The sequence below is a fragment of the Dromiciops gliroides genome, chromosome 5 (genome assembly GCF_019393635.1).
Source record: "Dromiciops gliroides isolate mDroGli1 chromosome 5, mDroGli1.pri, whole genome shotgun sequence".
Taxonomy (NCBI): domain Eukaryota; kingdom Metazoa; phylum Chordata; class Mammalia; order Microbiotheria; family Microbiotheriidae; genus Dromiciops; species Dromiciops gliroides.
The window spans coordinates 206,374,970-206,395,006 of NC_057865.1; the positions used below are offsets into that span (position 1 = coordinate 206,374,970).

Here is a 20,037-nt window from a genome sequence, read left to right on the forward strand (position 1 = left end):
CAAATCCAGCCTCAGACACTTGACACTTATTAGCTGTGTGACCTTGGGCAAGTCACTTAACCCTCATTGCCCTGCAAAAAAACAAAACAAAAAAAAGATGATTGCCCTACGAAAAGTTTTGAAACAGGGTAGAAAGAATTTTTCCAGCAGGATGAATAGGCTAAAGATTTTTTTTTTCCTCTTAAATAAATCAGAAAGTAATACTCTCTGCTCTTTTACCTCTCTTGACCTCTTGGTGAACCAATCCAACTCTACATTGTCCTCCTGAATTCCTAACCCACTTATCATATCAGCAAAAATTGCATCCTGCTAAGCCTCAGCCTCGGAAAACTCCTACCATCTATTGCCTTTGCTCCTACACACACACTGCTGAATGAAAGTAGAGAAAATCAAGCAACTGGTCTGATTGGGAACACTTAAACTTAGGCTACACACCCTTAACTGGGCCCTGACTGGTGCTAGGGAATCCTACTATACCTCTCTTATCAACTCACTATTCTGTTCTCCTCAGTGGCTCTTCTAATCCTTTTCTTCCTTCCTCAAACCTCCCATGACTTTCTCTCCTCAGTCTCTTAGCTTAGACCCTTCCTCATATCTTACAAAAGAAACTGAAGCCATTCATTGTGAGCTTACTCTAGTACTTTCTTCATCTCATATCATTCATATGCTTTCAGCCACTATCTCTTCCTTTACTTGTATCTCACATAAAGAGGTGGCCTTACTCCTTACCATGCTTGCAAAAACAATCACATCCCTCCAAGTTCCTCCAACAGATTGTCCCCTCCATCATTCCAACTCATTCACTTCTCTTTAATCTCTCCTTGTGTCGTGGCTCCTTTCCTACTGCCTAAAAACATCCTTATGTATCCTCCATCCTGAAAAACCCTCACTTGAATCTTTTATCCCCTCTATCATCCTATATCCATTCTTACCTTTGTGGCTAGATTCCTTGAAAAGGCTGTCTCCACTCTGTCTACTCTTAGTCTCATTTTAGTCCCTTACAATCAGGCTTCTGATATCATAATTTTACCCAAACTTTTCTCTCCAAAGTTACCAATTATCTTTTTTTTTTTTTTTAGTGAGGCAATTGGGGTTAAGTGACTTGCCCAGGATCACACAGCTAGTAAGTGTTAAGTGTCCGAGGCCAGACTTGAACTCAGGTACTCCTGACTCCAGGGCCGGTGCTCCATCCACTGGGCCATCTAGCTGCCCCACCAATTATCTTTTAATCACTAAATCCAGTGGTTTTCCCCTCAATCCTTATTCTCCTTAACCTCTCTGCAGCCTTTGACACTATTAATCACTCTCTTTTCCTTGATATTCTCTTCTCTATAGTTTTCTGGACACCACTCTCTCTTGGTTCTCCTCCTACCTATCAAACTGTTCCTTCTCAGTCTCCTTTGCTGGATCTTCATCCAGATCATGTTTTCTAATTGTAGGTATCCCACAAGGTTCTATTCTGGGCCCTCTTCTCATTTCCTTCTACTTCACTTGGTGATCTCATCAACTTCCATGGATTTAATTACAATCTCCATGCTCTTAATTCTCAAATCTACCTATCCTGCCTTATCCTCTCTGTTGACCTTTCATCTCCCATCTCTAACTGCATTCAGATATTTTGACTTGGATATTCAGTAGACATTTCAAATTGAACATGTCTAAAATTGAACTCATTATCTTTCCCTCAAACCCTCTCCCCTTACTAACTTCCCTATTACTGTAGAAAACAACACCATCCTCTCAGTCCCTCAGGTTCACAACATAGGTGACACCCTCAACTCCTCACTCTCATCTCACCCCCATATCTAATCTATTGCAAAGACCTGTTGATTCCACCTTTATAACATTTCTTCAACATGCCCCCTTCCTTTCTCTAACACTGCCACCACTTAGATATAGTCCCTCATCACCTCATACCTAGAATACGGTAATAGTCTCCTGGTGGGTCTGCCTGCTTCAAGTCTCTCCCCATTCCAATCATCCTCCACTCAGTTACTAAAGTGATTTTTTCCTAATGTGCAGATTGAACCATGTCACTATCCCCCACTTAATAAATCCCAATGGCTCCCTTAAATGATCAAATACCAAATGCTCTGTTTGGCATTCAAAGCCCTTTATTTTATTTTATATTTTGGCTGGGCAATGAGGTTTAAGTGACTTGCCCAGGGTCACACAGCTATTAACTGTCAAGTGTTTGAGGTCACATTTGAACTCAGGTCCTCCTGAATCCAGGACCGGTGCTTTATCCACTTTGGGGCTGCTCCCCCCCCCCCCACCCCCGACCCGGCCCGAAGCCCTTTATATCCTAGCTCTTTCCAGTTTTCTTACATCTTACTCTCCACCATGAACTCTTTGATCCAGTGACCTTGGCCTCCTGCCCAGTTTCATAAACAAGATCTGTCCCCCATACTTGGAATGCTCTCCCTCTTCATTTCTATCTGTCAGCTTCCCTGGCTTACTTTAAGTCCCAGTTAAAATCTCATTTTCTATAGGAAGTCTTTCCCCCTTCTTAATTCTAGTACCTTCCTTCTTTTGATTATTTACCTTTGGGTATGGCCACACCATGGCAAAATTGTTTCAGCACTTGGATTAAGCCAGGTTATGAGTAACCAAGGGGTCTCGAAGTCATCAGTGAGTTAGGGGGATGTTTACCACAAACATACAAAGACTTCCCCTGATAGAATGGATGGATGAGAACATTTTTTTCCAACGGTCATAAAGGTGCCTGAAGCAGATAATGTGGAGCACTTAGAACATGGTCAGACATTGAAGATGCCAAGGAAGATGCATCCCAGGTTATCTCCAGCTGTTTTGATTTTTGTCTTGCCACTGAACTTCAGTGGCTCTGGAAGGGAGAGTGAACCTGATGATTGTGCAACTCTGCCTCACATAAATCAATTTCATTTACAAGTCAAGACATCACTCATTACATGCTATCACTGGTCCTATTTGAAAACAAAGGATAAACATAATTTCCTATGTATCCTGGATATAATTTATTTGTACATATTGCTCATTTGTTAGATTGTGATCTCCTTGAGGACAGTCCCTGTCTTTTGCCTCTTTCTGTATACCCAGTGCCTAGACAAGTCTCTTTCACATAGGAGGTGCTTTTAAAATGCCTACTGACCAATTGACAGATATGTTCATCCATTTGTTCATCCATTATGAGCATGGCAGCTAACATGAGCAATATGGATATTGCATCTCTAGAATAATGGTATCTAAAAATTCACCTGGGATATACTATGAGAGTTGATCTGTGATCAGTTTTTCCCCTACCTGTGTCAAAGATAATGGAATGTGGTAGATAAGGGGATTTAGCAGATACTCAGGGGCCCACCTGGAGATTGATCTAAACTGATTGAATTGGGTGAGAGCGACTGACTGCTGACTAGCTTACTTCCAGTTAACTAGATTGTAAGCACATCTGGCTGGTACTTAAGAGGCTATTGTTCTCAGAAACTAAAAACTTTAAACTTTACATTGAGATCACCTTTGGGTCCAGTGAACCAATGAATTTGAATGACGCTAGTCAATCAGCTTGAAGAACTGCCCATTTCTGGGAGGAGGACATGAAGGAGGAAGTAAATGCTGGCGGGGAATTTCTTCCTCTTTTGGAGACATGGGCATGGTGGCAGAGGACTTCAGAAGTGGGAGGTTTAGAAAGGCTAGGATTTCCATGCTATAAGAAATCTGTTCTCTACCCTTTGACCCAGCAATACCACTTTTGGGTCTTTTTCCCAAAGAGATCATGGAAGGGGGAAAGGGACCCACATGTACAAAAATATTTATAGCTGCTCTTTACGTGGTGGCAAAGAATTGGAAGTTGAGGGGGTGCCCATCAATTGGGGAATGGCTAGACAAGTTGTGGTATATGAATACAATGGAATACTATTGTGCTATAAGAAACAATGAGCAGGAGGAGTTCAGAGAAACCTGGAGGGTCTTGCGTGGGCTGATGATGAGTGAGATGAGCAGAACTAGAAGAACATTGTACACAGTAACATCAACATTGAGTGTTGATCTACTGTGATGGACTATATTCTTCTTCACCAATGCAATGGCACAGAAGAGTTCCAGGGAACTTGTGATGGAAGAGAATCTCCAAATGGGGGGGGGGGGAAGAACTGCGGAGTATAGATGCTAAATGAACCATACTATTTCTTTTGTTTTTGATGCTGTTGTTTTTTTTCTATTTTGAGGTTTTCCATCATTGCTCTGATTTTTTTCTCTTATAACATGACTAATGCAGAAATAGGATTAATGTTATTATGTGTATATATATATATATATATATATATATATATATATATATATATAACCTATATCAGATTGCCTGCTGTCTAGGGGAGGGGGGAGGGAGGGGAGGGAGGGAGAAAAATCTGAAATTGTAAAGCTTGTATAAACAAAGGTTGAGAACTATCTTTACATGTAATGGAAAAAAATAAAATACTTTATTAATTTTTAAAAAAATTTTTAAAAAGTTAATTTAACTGAAAATAAATTTTATATCATTTATCCACACCAAAAAAAAAAAAGAAATCTGTTCTCGATCTTTCTCTTTCTTTACTATTTTACATCTTTTAATAAACCCTTAAAAACCTAAACTCATTTATCAGTGATTTTAGCCAGTTTCCCCCCAGAACTAGGGGGGGGACAGATTAGAACCCACATTTAGAATTTTAAATTATACACACTTTTAAGCAGACAGACCACTTGCCTTCATGAGACCTAAACCCAGATAGCTTGTCTGAGATCCTTATGGACTGCAGTTCCATTACTTAAAGTTTGCCTGTTAGTGTATAAACCATGAACAAAAACCCACAAATTCTTAAATCATTTTTCTGTGGGGAGTGAGGGATGAGTCAGACTTTTGGGGAGTCTTTATGAATTTGATTTTTTAAAAAATAGTCTATTATTCCTAGAAAAGGATGAGTTCAAACTTCCATTCATCTCACCCCATGTGTTGTACAGATCCACTGGGGAAATTCCAAGTGTCCTATGTGTTGTAGCAATTAAAGGGAAAATTTCTGTTCAAATTTCCACTTGGAATGTTCCATGTAGGTTTCCCTGGAAAATTTTCAGGTGTTCTTTGTGCCACACCACTAGCACCTCTAGGACTGAACTCAGACTGTGTGTGTGTCCACAGCAGAAAGATTTCAAAAAAAGTTGGAGGAGAAAAGGTTGAGTGTCCCAGGTTCATCCTTCTACTACTACCACCTACTCCAAACAATTTTGTATTGTTAATAAGCACCCAATTTGTTTTCTCACTTCCAAGACTTTAATCCCCCAGAGAGTCCCACATGTTTTTGAAGGTTCTATAGAGATCAATCTTTTTCTCAGAGAGGCAGGGGAAGACTTAATTTTCTTTACACTTTTCTCAATATCTAATAATAATAACAACAATAACAATAATAATAGCATTTATATGGCGCTTTAAGCTTTGCAAAATACTTTACAAATATTGCTTAATTTAATCCCTACAGCAATCCTGAAAGGTAGGTAATATTATTAATCCCATTTTACAAATGAGGAAACTAAGGCAGACTGAGGTTAAATGATTTGACCTGATTCATACAGATAAGTTAGTCTCTGATTCAAGATTTGAATTTTGGTCTTCCTGACTCCAAGTCCAGTACTTTAATGACTGCACCACTTCAGGCAATAACCTACAAGAATTTTGTTAAGTGCTATCCACTTGTTAAATTATATAACTCTGTATTTAAGGGGAAGATGAATCCCCAGATTTAGCCATCAATGATGATGATGATGGTGGTGATAATAATCAAGGACATGAAACCATGTTGATTTCTGAATTGTTTGTAAAATATGCCATGTGAGCTTTAACAAAAAAAAAATCCCAGTTGATTTTCTAGAAATAGTAAGTGCTTAACTGGTGAGGGTAGGGGGTTTATAAGGAAGAGAATATTTGATTTGCCCCCTGTTCAGCTGATATAGTCACAGGATTTAATCACAGATGATATGGCATTACTGTAATAACAAGGTATTAACATACTATTATCATTGTAGGAAGTATGAATCTCTCTCTTTCTCTCTAAGTCTGAAGGGAGCAGAACAATGAATGGCAATTCCCTCATGGTACCCTTAAAACAAAATCAAGCAATTCTGGTGGTGATTCCAGACCAGGAACACTTCATGAGGTGTTAGGAGTTGTTCTCTACAGAAAGGAGGGAAATTTTTCTCTCTACTATCAATCAACCATGGCTTCTAAGTAGTGTAGCTACTTACCGGCAAAGAGACACCCCATCCACCAATTGAAGAGTCAGTTCAAGAATGTTTAAGGCATAGTAGAGAGAGGAGAGGAAGAAACTCTTCAATCAAACATGAATATAAAAAGGCAACCATTTGAGATCAGAAGGACCTTAAAGGAACAGAACTTTTGGCAACAGAAAAGAAAGTCAACAATGGAGTTAAGAGAGCCACCCCTGAGAAATGAGCTGCAAAAAAGATCTTGGGAGCCCAGCTGAGTGACTCACCTAGCAGAAACTCTGAATCCAAGGGTGAACTTCAAGAGGTCTCAACAAGAAGAAAAGGGACACCAAGGCCTTGCAATTCTAGAGACATAAAATACTTTGTTCATATGTGTTCCCTACACATGTGCCTTACTACCCTTGTACTCTTAATCTATACACATGGATACTATTTGTGGAAGGATTATGCTTCATGTTTCTAGGATGCAGGGGAATATTTTTATTTACTGTTCTTTCTATACTATCTTAGTAAATGCCTTTGCTAAGAGCTAATTGTGGCTATAGGATGACTGTTGAAGGGAAGGATATCCATGAGATCTTGAGCTGCAGAGGTTATACCCTATAATTTAGGAGTAATGGTCATTCTTTGTGGGATCCAGGGCTCCTCACAAATGTTAAATTCAAGTTGGGAAAGTAACCCAGAGTGGATGCTATACAAATATCAAATGCTTTTCTTCCAAATTATTAATAAACAGACATAATTGGGATTGTGCCCAAAGAAACTAAAATTTCATATAACAATTTAAAAGGATTGTTTATGATGTCACTAGGGAAATGTAATCTTGGGCTGATTATGTGTCAAGGGTAAGGGATGACAGGTAGAGTGTTGAAATGATATCTTCATAATGTCAAGAGAAAGCAAGGAAGACTAGTCACTCCTAGATTTTTGGACCCCTATGGTGGTTTTATGAGAGCATATAGATAAGAGTTGCAGAAGATGGGGAGGCTGGTATGGATGGATTTCAGTCTTTATTATTGGAGGGAATATCCAAGTTGATGAGATTACACATCCATTTCTGTGCATTTTACACATACATTTTCATAGTTCTGTTACTCTTTTGGAAGTATAGAACCTAGCAAATGAGAATAATTGGATAAACTAGGCAGACTAAGAACCAGTTCTCATTTCTCTCCCTTAAATTTCAACTGTAGCTATAAACCCTGAGCCAGCACTTTCCCCAGTAGTAGCTTAGCAGGGATCAGTATCTGACAAGGCTGATATCAGACATCTTCCAATCAATAGTTAATTTGAGACCACATTTGATGATGCTTTCATATCCATTTTGTATTGCTTGACTTGGGTGCCTAAATTGCTAGTTATAGTTCTCCATGAATAAATTAAACAATACTGAGACGAGGATTGGTCTCTCAATCGTTTGACTTAGCATTATTAATTAGCTCTTTTTGTGCTTTGATGTTCAACCATACCATCATCTAGCTCATGTTTCTCTCTTGTTCACAAGTACATTATAAGATAAATCTCAAATGTCTTGCTAAAATCTGGATAACATATTCTATATGACGTTCTCGACCAGTTTAGTAACACTTCTAAAAAGAGAAATGAAATCGGTTTGTCATTACTTGTGATATCTGCTTAACTTTCATAGAATCTTAGAGTTGGAAGGTACTTTAGTACTTTAGACCCTTTAGTCCAACACGGTTCTGAACAAAAATTTCTTTTATAATGTATTCACATAGTACCTAGCACAATGCCTGGCCCATACTTCCTTGAAATTATCTGCACTAGAAAAACCAAATGAATGAAGAATCCAAATTATGTAGACTGTGATATGAAATTGGATGGACAGCCCAAAGAGTGAGTGTAGTTGTTCAGGCATTTCAATATGTCTAACTCTTTGTGACCCCATTTAGCATTTTCTTGGCAATGATACTGGAGGTTTTGCCATTTCCTCCTCCAGCTCATGTTATGGATGAGGTAACTGAGGCAAATAGGGTTGTTAATTGCCCAGTGTCACACAATTAATAAGTGTCTGAAGTTGGATTTGAACTCACATCTTCCTGACTTTAGTCTCAGTGCTCTATCCACTGCACCACCTAGCTGCCTCAATTTAATGTTATCTAGCTTCAATATGACTTGAACTATTTTGCTTATCTGTTTTGATCCCATAGCTTTGTTCCACAGTGTCTATTTTATACCTTGCTCTTTGCATTCTTTGTTATTATTCAGAACTTAACAAATACAAGATAAAACATGTATTTCTACATACTCTGTAGAACAGGATAGGATTGTACATGCAAATGCAAAACTCTATTAGGTAGAGCTTTTTTTTTTAAAGTATATAAGTTGAATGTGTAACTTTCAGAGCTTTCCTGCTTGTCTGTGATCCCTTTTGATCTTTCTTTTCTTTTTTGTTATTGTTTAGACATTCTGTAACCCTACCCCTTTCCTCTTCCATTGAAAAAAAAGGAAAGAAAAGCAAGTCTTTAATATATAACATATGTACATATGTGTATATAATCAAATATACCCATATATTATATGTATGTATATGTCTATATTTGTTACACATATATACACATATGTACACAATACACATATACTATATATTTATGGATACTATATACGTACATATATCTCTGTATATGCATATATATACATATATGCATGTGTATATGTGTGTGTGTGAATGCAAGCACTCACATGGAGGTCAAAAGAAGTGAAACAAGATACTCTTAAGGTTTCTCTGAAAGAACTTTAGAATCATTTGTAAAACATGGGAGACACTGGCACAGGACTGCCCAGCATGGCATGCTGACATCAAAAAAGGTGCTATACTTTTACAAGCAAAGCTGAAATGCAATAGCTCAAAAGAAATGTGACATTGCAAATTTAGAGATATCTCCTTTCCAAATGTTCATATGCACTATTTGTGCCTGACCTGTGATAGAGCCTTCCAAGCTCATATTGGTGTTATCTGCCGCAGTCAGACACACTGTACTGTGTTGATCCCAACATAGCAATATCATTTTGGTTCTCTTCGAGAACAAAAAACAACAACCACCAGAGGATTGTCCCTCTTTCTACTTTACCCTTTGGGCAGTGTCCTCTCTTAAGATTTTTGAAATATAATGTTTGGACTCTTTTTTTGTACATGGTTTTCATGGCTTTTCACTAATTCTTAAATTATTTCATCCATTTGTTTTTTGTTATGGGTTATCTTACATTTTCTCCAGTTTTTTCATTCTTTTGACTTTGTTTTATTATTTTTTGTCTCATGGAATCATTGGCTTCTACTTGGTACATTCTACTTTTGTGACATTGGTTGCTATAGCAATATGGTTTCAGGTTCTGGTTGTGCCCAATTTTTTACTCTATTTTTGCTCTACTATACAGCTACAGGCCCAAACTCAATTTACACTGACATTGTCATTCAGCTCCCAGGGAAGAGTGACACAACTTACTGGCTTATTTCTGTTTTTGTTCCCTGAATGATACACAACCTCAGGCCTAATCCACATTCCATCTCTGGTTCACAGTCATAAGCCCCAGTCTAGTCTCAGTGCTACAAGTCTCTATGGAGGCCTTCCTGGTTGGATCCTCTTCCCTGTGCCATTGGCCTTTAGTTCTCTCCCTACATTGACTGAGTTGAAGAAAATGATTCACTCTGGATGTGGACTTTCGATTTTCTCTTCACTGCTCAATCTGTTGCTGTTTTTCCATTTTTGTTGGTGCAATGGATAGAGACCTAGTCCTGGAGTTAAGAAGGCCTCAGTTAAAATCTAGCCTCAGATACTTACTTTACTAGCTTTGTGACCCAGGGCAAGCCAGTAGACCTCTATTGTCTTCAGTTTCCTCTCAGGGTTGTCAATGGGATAATTGTAAAGTGCTTAGTTACCACAGTTTATATAAATGTTATGTTAAATATTATTATCATTATTATTTGTTGGAGTACTTATGAGAAAGAGCTGGGCTATGCTACTTCATTTTACTCCACCATCTTTTCCAGACTCTTTTATTTCCTTTCAAAAGTGTAATTCTTCCCTTTTTACTCCTACCCCTTCAGACTTTCAGCAGATGACCCCTCACAACCTCCTTTCCTTGAATATCCTTAATCCTGGGTTATAGAAGTGAGGTACTAGAAGATGTGGCAAGGAATTGTATCCAGACTTTTACTAGGGAGATGATAGAGGAGGGAATGTTTCCTTTGATACTGATAAGGATAGAGAATGGAAGATCATAGATTTAAAGCAGGAAACTAACTCAGAAATCCTGTACTCCAGTCCTCTCATCAGGAAAACAAGGCCTAGGGAGCTTAATTCATTTGCCCAAGGTCAAACTGGTTCTAGGACTTCCCTCTTTAGTATTTCTAGTTTCTTCTTCCATATGGTTTTCTCGCCCTCTACTTTTGTAGATGCTCAGTTTTCTTCTATCATCACCCTATGGATTGTTGCCTTCTTATTGGCTTTTTGCTTGCCAAATCCATTGACCTTTCCTCAGTCCACATGACTGGCATTAACATTGTTGGCATCTTCCTAAAATTTTATTTTCCTGGACTTCTACAATGCTATATTTTTTTCTTTACTTTCTCCTAACCCCTAACTAAAAGTGTATTCCAAATCTCATATTATTGCCCTTCTACTCATCTCTTTCAATTGTATATCTTTCAATGAACTCACCAACTTTCAAGCCTTCTTGCTTCAGTCAAATTTCAGATTCCTACCGTACATAGACTCTGAGTAAGTCATTTCACTTGCAGCATAATATATATAATAGAAAGTGCATTGGGTTTGGAGTAAAACAACAATAAATATTGGATCAGCTGTGAACACTATCTGTATCTTTTTTTTTTTTGTGGGGCAATGGGGTTTAAGTGACTTGCCCAGGATCACACAGCTAGTGTCAAGTGTCTGAGGCTGGATTTGAACTCAGGTACTCTGGAATCCAGGGTCGGTGCTTTATCCACTGTGCCACCTAACTGCCCCCACTATCTGTGTTATCTTTTTTTTTTAATTTTTTTTTAATGGGGCAATGGGGTTAAGTGACTTGCCCAGGGTCACACAGCCAGTAAGTGTCAAGTGTCTGAGGCTAGGTTTGAACTCAGGAACTCCTGAATCCAGGGCCGGTGCTTTATCCACTGCACCACCTAGCCGCCCCCTATCTGTGTTATCTTAAACAAACTTCCTCCTGTAAATTAAGAGAGTTGAATTGGTTGATCTTTAAGGTCTCTGAGTTTTAAATCCTATGAAACCACATGAAATAAGTGAGTATAGTCCTTGGTATTTAATCTGAAGAATTCAAATTGATATTTTCCCCCAACTTTCATATAATACTTGAAATAAACTAAATACCTATTTTAGATTACATTAAATTCAGCTTGCACCTTGTGTTTCCTTTAGGAGAGGATACCATGTTGCCTCTACTGACACAGGACTCCAATTCCAAAGCACAAAGAGGAATTTTAAGAAGAGCTGTATTTTCTGATGACCAGAGAAAATCTCTGGAGAAAATGTTTCAGAAACAGAAGTATATCAATAAAACAGACAGAAAGAAACTCTCCATCAATTTGGGACTAAAGGAGTCACAGGTACTAATGGATAAAAAAGTGTCCACAGACTTTTTTCTTTTCTCTTGGACTTGTGTTTTATCTTTGTTTGCCTAGCACCTACTGTAGGCATTTAATAAATGCTTGTCAGATGATGAACGCAATTGAATCTCCATTAATTTTAGTTCAACCAACCAATAAATCAAACATATATTAAGCACTTATGTGTCAGATACTGTGCTGAGCACTGGGGATACAAAAACATTCGTATTGTGTATTATACTTCATATTTGAGAACTAATCTGTTTGCAGACAGGCCCAGCTTTTGGAAAGGGGTTTGGTGGTTCTACCTTAATAAAGAATTAAATACTTCAGATTATAAAAGAGCATAGATGCTTGCTTGTCTGTCTTTAGATAAAACTCTGTTCATGTGGATTTTAGTGTTGCTATCTTTCTCTTCCTTTTTCAAGACCTGAAAGTCTAATATTGGGGTGGGGGTGGGGGTGCATGTGGGCACACACATACCACTTAGTAATGTCTGTGACCTGGGGAAAATCACTTAATTTACCAAGTTTCCAAATGAAGGAGTTGGACTAGATGATGTCCAAGTTCAGACAAACTCTGAAATCCTATAGTCTTTATTCTGTTTATCTCAAATATAGCTTTTTAAATCTGTATTTTTAGCTGAATTGGCATTTCAGTTAATTTTGAATGACCCTTATCTCCAGAGTAAGATGATGTAAAGGAAAGGTCCAAAGACTTAGAAGCTCAGAGCCAGCCTGATCTGAAACAAAGTGGCTTTCTTAGGATAGTTTCAGTATATCTGCTTTAATTTATGTAAAACTTTCTTTAACCCATTAATCTTTCTTTTATCCTATGTTTCTATGCCTTTATTTATTAGGAAGTATAGACAAAATGATGGTTTATCACAACTCCCCCACCCCCCACCTCCTACACGACTAAGTAAATGCCCCCCCCCTTTTTAAGTTTAAGACTATAGTCTTGCGACTCTCTTTTCTTTTTGCTATATACTATCTCACTTTCTGATCTTAGCTGTCATGGTTTTAATTATCATCTCTTTGCAGATAAGTCCCATGTCTATATCTAGCCCCAGTCTCTTTGCTGAGGTAGAATCTTATATTCCTAAATGATTCTCAAGGCATTTCAAACTCAACATACCTAACATAGATGTGATGTTTCCCCCCAAAACCTCCTCTTCTGTACTTCTCTAATACTATTGACAGCACCACTACCCTCTCAGTCATTCAGATTCAGTTACTCCTGGCATCATCCTCAGTTCTTCATTCTCAATTATGCATATGCTCAATCTGTTGCCAAAGCTTGTTGCTTCTACCTTCACATTATATCTTGAATCCATCTCCTTTACTCCATTCATATAGCTATCACTCTTTGGAAGGTCCTTAACACCTCATACCTGGTCCATTACAGTAGCATTTTATTTTGTCTCCTTGCCTCCAATACACCTTCCATTCAGCTGGCAAAATGAGTTTCAAAAATCACAGGTCTGACCATGTCATTCTCTTATTCAATAAACAACTCCCTATAACTTCCAGAACAAAATGCAAAGTCCTCTGTTTGGTGATTAAGCTCTTTATACCCTGACCCCTTTCTACTTTTCCAGTCATCTCACAATGTTCTTCCCTCTATGTACTCTACTATCTAGCTATACTGGCCTACTTGCAGCTCTTGGGACATGACACTCTTGTTTCCATGTCTTTGAATTGGTCCTACCTCATGCCTGTAATGCTCTGTCTCTGTACCTCTGCTTCTGGGTTTCCCTGTATTTCAAAACTTGGCTCCCACTGTCTGCCTATTCTGTTCTTCTCAACTTCCAGTGCCTTCCCCTCTCAGATTACCTTATACCTACTTGGTATGTTGTATGTACCTATTTATATGTTGTTTCCCTAATAAGAATGAGCACCTTTCGTGGGCAAAGACTGGATTTGCTTTTATAGTCTGGTTTAGTATGGAAAGAACATACCACCTTTAATGATTCTAATCTCTCATCCTGGAAGGTAAGCAGGGTAGAGCCTAGACAGTCATTGAATAGGAATAAGGGGGTATTTAGGCTTTATTTTTGGTTTTGAGAGTAGTATAATGGCACATTATAAAGAGAGTTGGTTTTGTAACTAGAAGTCACAGATTCAAACTCACCACTGTCACTTACTACTTGTGTGACCTTGGACAAATCAGTTTCAATTCTCTGGCCTCAGAGAATAAAATGAGGGAATTGGACTAAATAGTTTTAAAGGTCCTTTCTGGCTTTAAATCTGTGGTTTTATTATCCTTCAATACTAGGTACTAGGGTTAAGAAATCTCATCTTCAATTCCCACTTAAGAACAACTACAGTAGAACAGGAAAGAAGTGATAAGGGTCGGTGGTCATGCATGTGGAGAGAAGGTACTGGCTTTGGAGAGAGAGAAACTGGGTTCAAATCCTGCCTCTGACACTTTCTTCTTGAGCCTTCTTCATCTGTAAAATAAGAAGCTTGGACTAGTTGGCCTATGAAGGCCTTCCAATCTCTTTGGAAGATATGTAGACTTACAATTGACAGAACTGTAAATTTCTCTTTCTGACCATAATGTCCTATTCTTTTTTCTATTCTCTTCCCTCCTTGCTTCTACTATGATTTTAATCTTTCCTACTTTCTAATTTTCCCTTACATCAGTCCTTATCATTTGTGTCCCTAACCTAGCTTGAACCATATTAAGCTCTTGCTAGAACCTTAGAATCTCTAGTCCAATTGTCCTTCAACCCTACTTGACTTTCCCATCTTTTTTAAGGTAACTGATTTCAGAAGAAACTCCCTCCACCCATGAAAATCAGCAATTTTTAATTATAGATTCACAAGTATAGAACTAAAAGGGAATAAAGAGGTCATCTACTCCAAACCCTTTATTTTACAGATGAAGAAACTAAGGCCCAGATATTGTTGTTGTGGAGTTGTTTCAGTTGTATCCAACTCTCTGTGACCCCATTTGGGGTTTTCTTGGCAAAGATACTGGAGCCATTTCCCTCTCCAGCTCATTTTACAGATGAAGAAACTGAGGCAAACAGGGTTAAGTGACTTGCCCAAGATCAAAGCTAGTAAGTGTCAGGCTGAATTTGGACTTAGGTCATCCTGATTCCAGGGCTGGCCCTTGATCCAACTGAGCCATCTAGGTGCCCTAAGGCCCAGATAGATTAAATGATTTGCTCAAGATCATATGATAGTAAATAACTGAGATAGACTTTGAACTTAGATCTGATGCCAAGTGTAGCAATTCTTCCTCTGCTTCAACTTGTCTATAACTTATAATATTAGAGATTGGGCACTGAGGAGTAAAGTGTCTTGCTATTGGCCCCCAGCCAGAATGTGGCAGAAGGACTTGAATATAGGTCTTTCTTATTCTAAACCCAGCACTCTATCCATTAAGCTACATTTACTTCCTTTCTAAAAGTTCTCACCCCTGGGTAAATGTCACTTTCTGCTTTCTTTCCTTCTGTTCTCCATCTCCAATTACCACATGTTATTGGAGAAAATGAAGAAGTAATCAAATTGGTGCAACTAAAAAATGATGTTTGCTTGATGGTTCAGTGGATAGAGTGCTGGGCCTCTGGTCAGGAAGACCTGAGTTCAAATTCCACCTTGGATGTTTACTAACAGTGTCACCCTTGGCAAGCCACTTAACCTGTCTTTGCCTTAATCCACTGGAAAAGTAGTAAACCACTCCAGTAACTTTGACAAGAAAACCCCATGGGCACTATGGGATCATGAAGAGTTGGATACAACTGAACAATTATAACAATTATGCCTCCTAACCCCACAGAACTGCTTGGTAATATTTTTTTTTCCTCATTCGCTAATTTCTCTGTTAAATTCTCTATCATTTGTACTCTCCATAAAATGCCAAACTCCACCACAGGTTCCCACTCCCTCTCAGCAAAGGAGTTTACCTCATTTACTAACATTAATGAAATCATTTAATGGAGACTCCCTTAAATTCCCTCTTTTACTTCAAAATTTCCCTATATCCTTTACTTCCTGTCAACATGTTCAAAATTAAACTCATTATAATTTTCCCCAAACTCTACCTTCTTCTGAATTACTATCACTCATGAGGGCACCACCATCCCCCCATGTCACCCAAACTTGCAATATGGTATCATCTTTGACTTTTCATTTACCACATATTCAGTCTGTTTCCAAGTCTCATTGTTTTACCTTCAGAACATCTCTTCTATATGCTACCTCCTCTTTAATCACACAGTCACCACACTGGTGTCATCATCTTACACTTGGACTATTGCAATAGGGTTATTCTCCTTGCCTTAAGTCTCTCCCCACCCCAGTCCACTTTCCACTCTGTAGTAAAAGCCATTCCTAAAGCCATTGGTGTGGCCATGTTACTTTCTCTTTCAATAAATTCCAGTAGCTATCTATTATTTCCAATAACAAATAGAAAATGCTCTGTTTGGCATTTGAAGCCCTTCATGATGTGCTCCCTACCTGTCTTTACAGTCTTCTTAAACTTTATTCTCTCTTTTCTGTGGTTCAGCAACAACGGTCTTCTTGCTATATTTCACACATTGAATCTCATGACTCCGTGCCTTTTCATTGGCTGTCCTCCTTGCCTATAATACTCTCCCTCTTTACCTTTTCCTCCTGGCTTCCTACAAAACCCAGCTCAAATTCTACCTTCTGTAAGAGGCTTCTCCCCTTGCCTTCCCTTTCTCAACCAGTCTTGTTTCTTCTATCTGTTTCCATGTTGTCTCCTTCATTAGACTGTGAGGTCCTTGAGGAGAGGAACTCTGTTTTTGCCTTTATTTGCACTTAATACTAGAACTTAGAACAGTGCCTAACTTCATAAATGTTAAATGCTTGTTCCTTCTTTCATCATAATAAATTCAGTTCTTTCTTCTTCTCAGCTTTATATATCTGTTATTGAGTTTATTCCCTGTTTTTTTTTCCTCAAAGTCCTTGCTTCATCAGTCACCTTTCTTACATCTTTATTTATTTATTTTTATTCATTGGCTTCCTTTTTCTGTTGTTTCCAAATTGGCTCAGTCTCCCCTATCCTAAAAAGAAATTTTTCTCCAATCCTTCCTCTCCTCTTGAATTACTGTCCTCTCTTTCTTCTCCTCTTCATTGTCAGCTTCTCTGAAGAGTAATGTCATAAGCTGACATTTATATGGCACTTTACACACCACTTTACACATACCTCAGTATACTTTGCTTTGGGGGACTTATCATGCACTCAATGAATCTCTTGACAGTTTTTTTTAAAATTTATGTTTTTGTGAGGCAATTGGGGTTAAGTGACTTGCCCAGGGGGGCAGCTAGGTGGCACAGTGGATAAAGCACCGGCCCTGGAGTCAGGAGGACCTGAGTTCAAATCCGGCGTCAGACACTTGACACATACTAGCTGTGTGACCCTGGGCAAGTCACTTAACCCTCATTGCCCCACCAAAAAACCAAAAAACAAAGTGACTTGGCCAGGGTCACACAGCTAGTAAGTGTCAAGTGTCTGAGGCTGGATTTGAACTCAGGTCCTCCTAAATCCAAAGCCAGTGCTCTATCCACTGCGCCACCTACCTGCCCCTCTTTTGACAGTTTTTAACCAACACCATTTGACTGAAACTCCTCTTTCAAAAGTTTCCTATCACAAATCTAAGGCTTTTTTCTCAGTGATTATCCTCCTTACTTAGATTTGACACTATTGATGATCTCTTCCTTGAACCTTTATTCTCCTATGGGTCAGGTGACATTTCACTTTTTATCCCCCCTTGTCATCTTCTCATGCACTAAACATTGGCATTTCCCAATGTCCTGCTCTTGCCTTCTCTTTTTCTACCCTATTTCTCTTGGCAGTCATACATTTCCATGGTTTCAGCTATCATTTTAAAGAACTACTAATGGCAATTAGCAAAAAAGCAAAAAGAACAGGGCCCAGAAATGCCTAGAGAAATAATTGTTTTCTTTTTTTGAAAACTGGAATCCTATAAAGTTATAGCCTATAAATAATTATTAATTCCAAGTAAAAGTTTTTATATAAACACTATGTTTCATTCAGATCAATCACTAAATTCTTTGCAATTTTATTATATTCCTTTGGAAGTCTGATGTCCCTAGATTCTACTAATCAATGAATGGTTCTAGTTAAGACTGGTGAGTGGGAAATGTAAAAGGTAAAACTGGGGCTACTTAATTTTGCTGTTAGTCGGAAGTCCCTTATAATTTTTCTAAGCTAATTGTTATTATTCAGAAGAAAATGAATTGTTTCCCAGAGAATAGGACATCAAAGGATTTTCCTGAGTAGGAATACTAAACTGCCATTCAAGCACATGGGTGGTAAGGAAAATAAATCTTTTAAATATAAAGAGAGAATTAACTTCTAAAGGACAACTTTCTATTAGGGTGCCTTTATGAGCTAATTTACTTATATCAGTTTAATATTATAATCACTTATTATTGACTGAGCCCCAATTTTACTACTTACTTCAGGAAAAAGTCAAGCACTTTCAGAAATTGCAATAACCTCTTCAAAGGGTTATAACATCCTTTTGTACATTATAGCAGACTAAGAAGTATACTAAAATCATTAATTATTATATTAATGCAGTTTACATTGGAAGAGAACTGGCCTCCATTAATTTCAGTTGAATTAGTATATCCATCAAATGCTCTTTATGGTCTAAAATATTGTAGTCTCTAAATGTGCCTGACTTTCTTTTTGGCTATGATCTCTCTGTCTGTCTATCTATCCATCCACCCACCCACCCACCTACCTACCTATCTCCAGGGATATGTTCTGTGTATAGGTTTTTCCAGATCTTTGCTAGGTACTGGGTTTATATATATATATATATATATATATATATATATATATATGACTGTCTAATATTTTATGAAAAGTAAATGTAAAAAGTCACGAAGTTTAGTAAAACTGTCATGTTCAGCTATTCTTTTCAAATCATCTTTGGCATAGGTATAGGAAATAAATTAAGTGAAATGATAAGACCAGTTACTTGTTCAATTATTTTTATAAATAGGTGAAAATTTGGTTTCAAAATAGAAGAATGAAATGGCGAAACTGCAAAGAAAAAGAAGTACTTTACAACCAGTATATCAAGGAAGAAGGGCTCCAAGAGAATCAAATTTCAAGATCTACTCTAGGCTTTACATCCTCTTGTCCCAGAATATGGAAAGTATCTCAACAGCACTCAAGTTCAAGATGGAGGGATAATTTGGCAGAGCCTTCAGAAAGACTAAACCATGAAGATTCATTGCAGCTACTTCCACAAGCAAATTCCTATCATTCATTGTATTTTAACTCTGAAGCTGACACTAGAGACAAGGGAATTACTTCAGCCATATGAAAAATAACTGAAAATTTTACATTGATTACAAAAGCAGAAACTTGAAATGGATACTCTTTTAAAACTAACAATATTGGAACACTAAAACCAATTAGTTTGTATCCCATCAGTGTCTAAATTCTTAACACCACTGAAAAAAAAATGTGAGAACTGCGCTTTAAGAAGCATTTCCCATTATTCAGTTTTCTCTAATTTTGTTACCATTCTTGTGCTAAATTTGTAGTGATATAGAAACTACAAGGAAATATAAGTGCAAAATGAAACCCAAATTTCGCTTTGTTTTATGTCACTGCTTTGCATGTGCACATATGCATGTGTGTGTTGTAAGGGGCTAAAATTCTAGCTAGTCTGTCTAAAATATCTAATGAGTGGTCGCCAATAAATTATAAGCTTTAGGAACAGTTTTAGACTTTTAAGCATTTATTAAGGAGAATAAGAATTTGGTAAAGAGAGAGAGAAAGGCCTAGATTCATCTATCTATTAAAGGGAGAGTGCATTTCTAGCTCCACGCTCCACCAGAGTCCTGATGAAAGAGAGGGAGAGGGCCAACCTCACCCCTTCTTCCTCCCACAAGCCAAAGAAAAGCCACATGTCTTGCCATCAGGCACCTTCTCCTCATGACGGAACTTTCCTACAATAAGTCTCCAGCAGGAGGCATCATTCCAATCGTTACAGTGTATTTATATACTTCAATACTTGTAATTAAATCAATGTGGGGACTTGTACCAATGCAGACCACAATTCATCTGTCATTTATTGAATTTTCTTGCCCAGAAATGCCTAGAGAAATAATTGTTTTCTTTTTTTGAAAACTGGAATCCTATAAAGTTATAGCCTATAAATAATTATTAATTCCAAGTAAAAGTTTTTATATAAA

At 37.8% G+C, this 20,037-nt stretch overlaps 2 protein-coding genes across 3 annotated transcripts in view; both read left to right on the top strand.

Annotated features, from left to right (window-relative positions):
• DBX2 (developing brain homeobox 2) overlaps positions 1–19,579 on the top strand; it is a 37,255-nt gene extending 17,676 nt beyond the window's left edge. For both annotated transcript variants that reach the window (XM_043969239.1, XM_043969240.1), the window contains 2 exons: positions 11,634–11,821; positions 18,834–19,579. In XM_043969239.1, coding sequence (XP_043825174.1) covers positions 11,634–11,821; positions 18,834–19,160 — 515 coding nt within the window. In that variant the 3' untranslated portion in view covers positions 19,161–19,579. The remainder of the gene's footprint in view (positions 1–11,633; positions 11,822–18,833) is intronic.
• NELL2 (neural EGFL like 2) overlaps positions 1–20,037 on the top strand; it is a 280,513-nt gene that overhangs the window by 16,888 nt on the left and 243,588 nt on the right. The gene's annotated exons all lie outside the window — the stretch shown is intronic.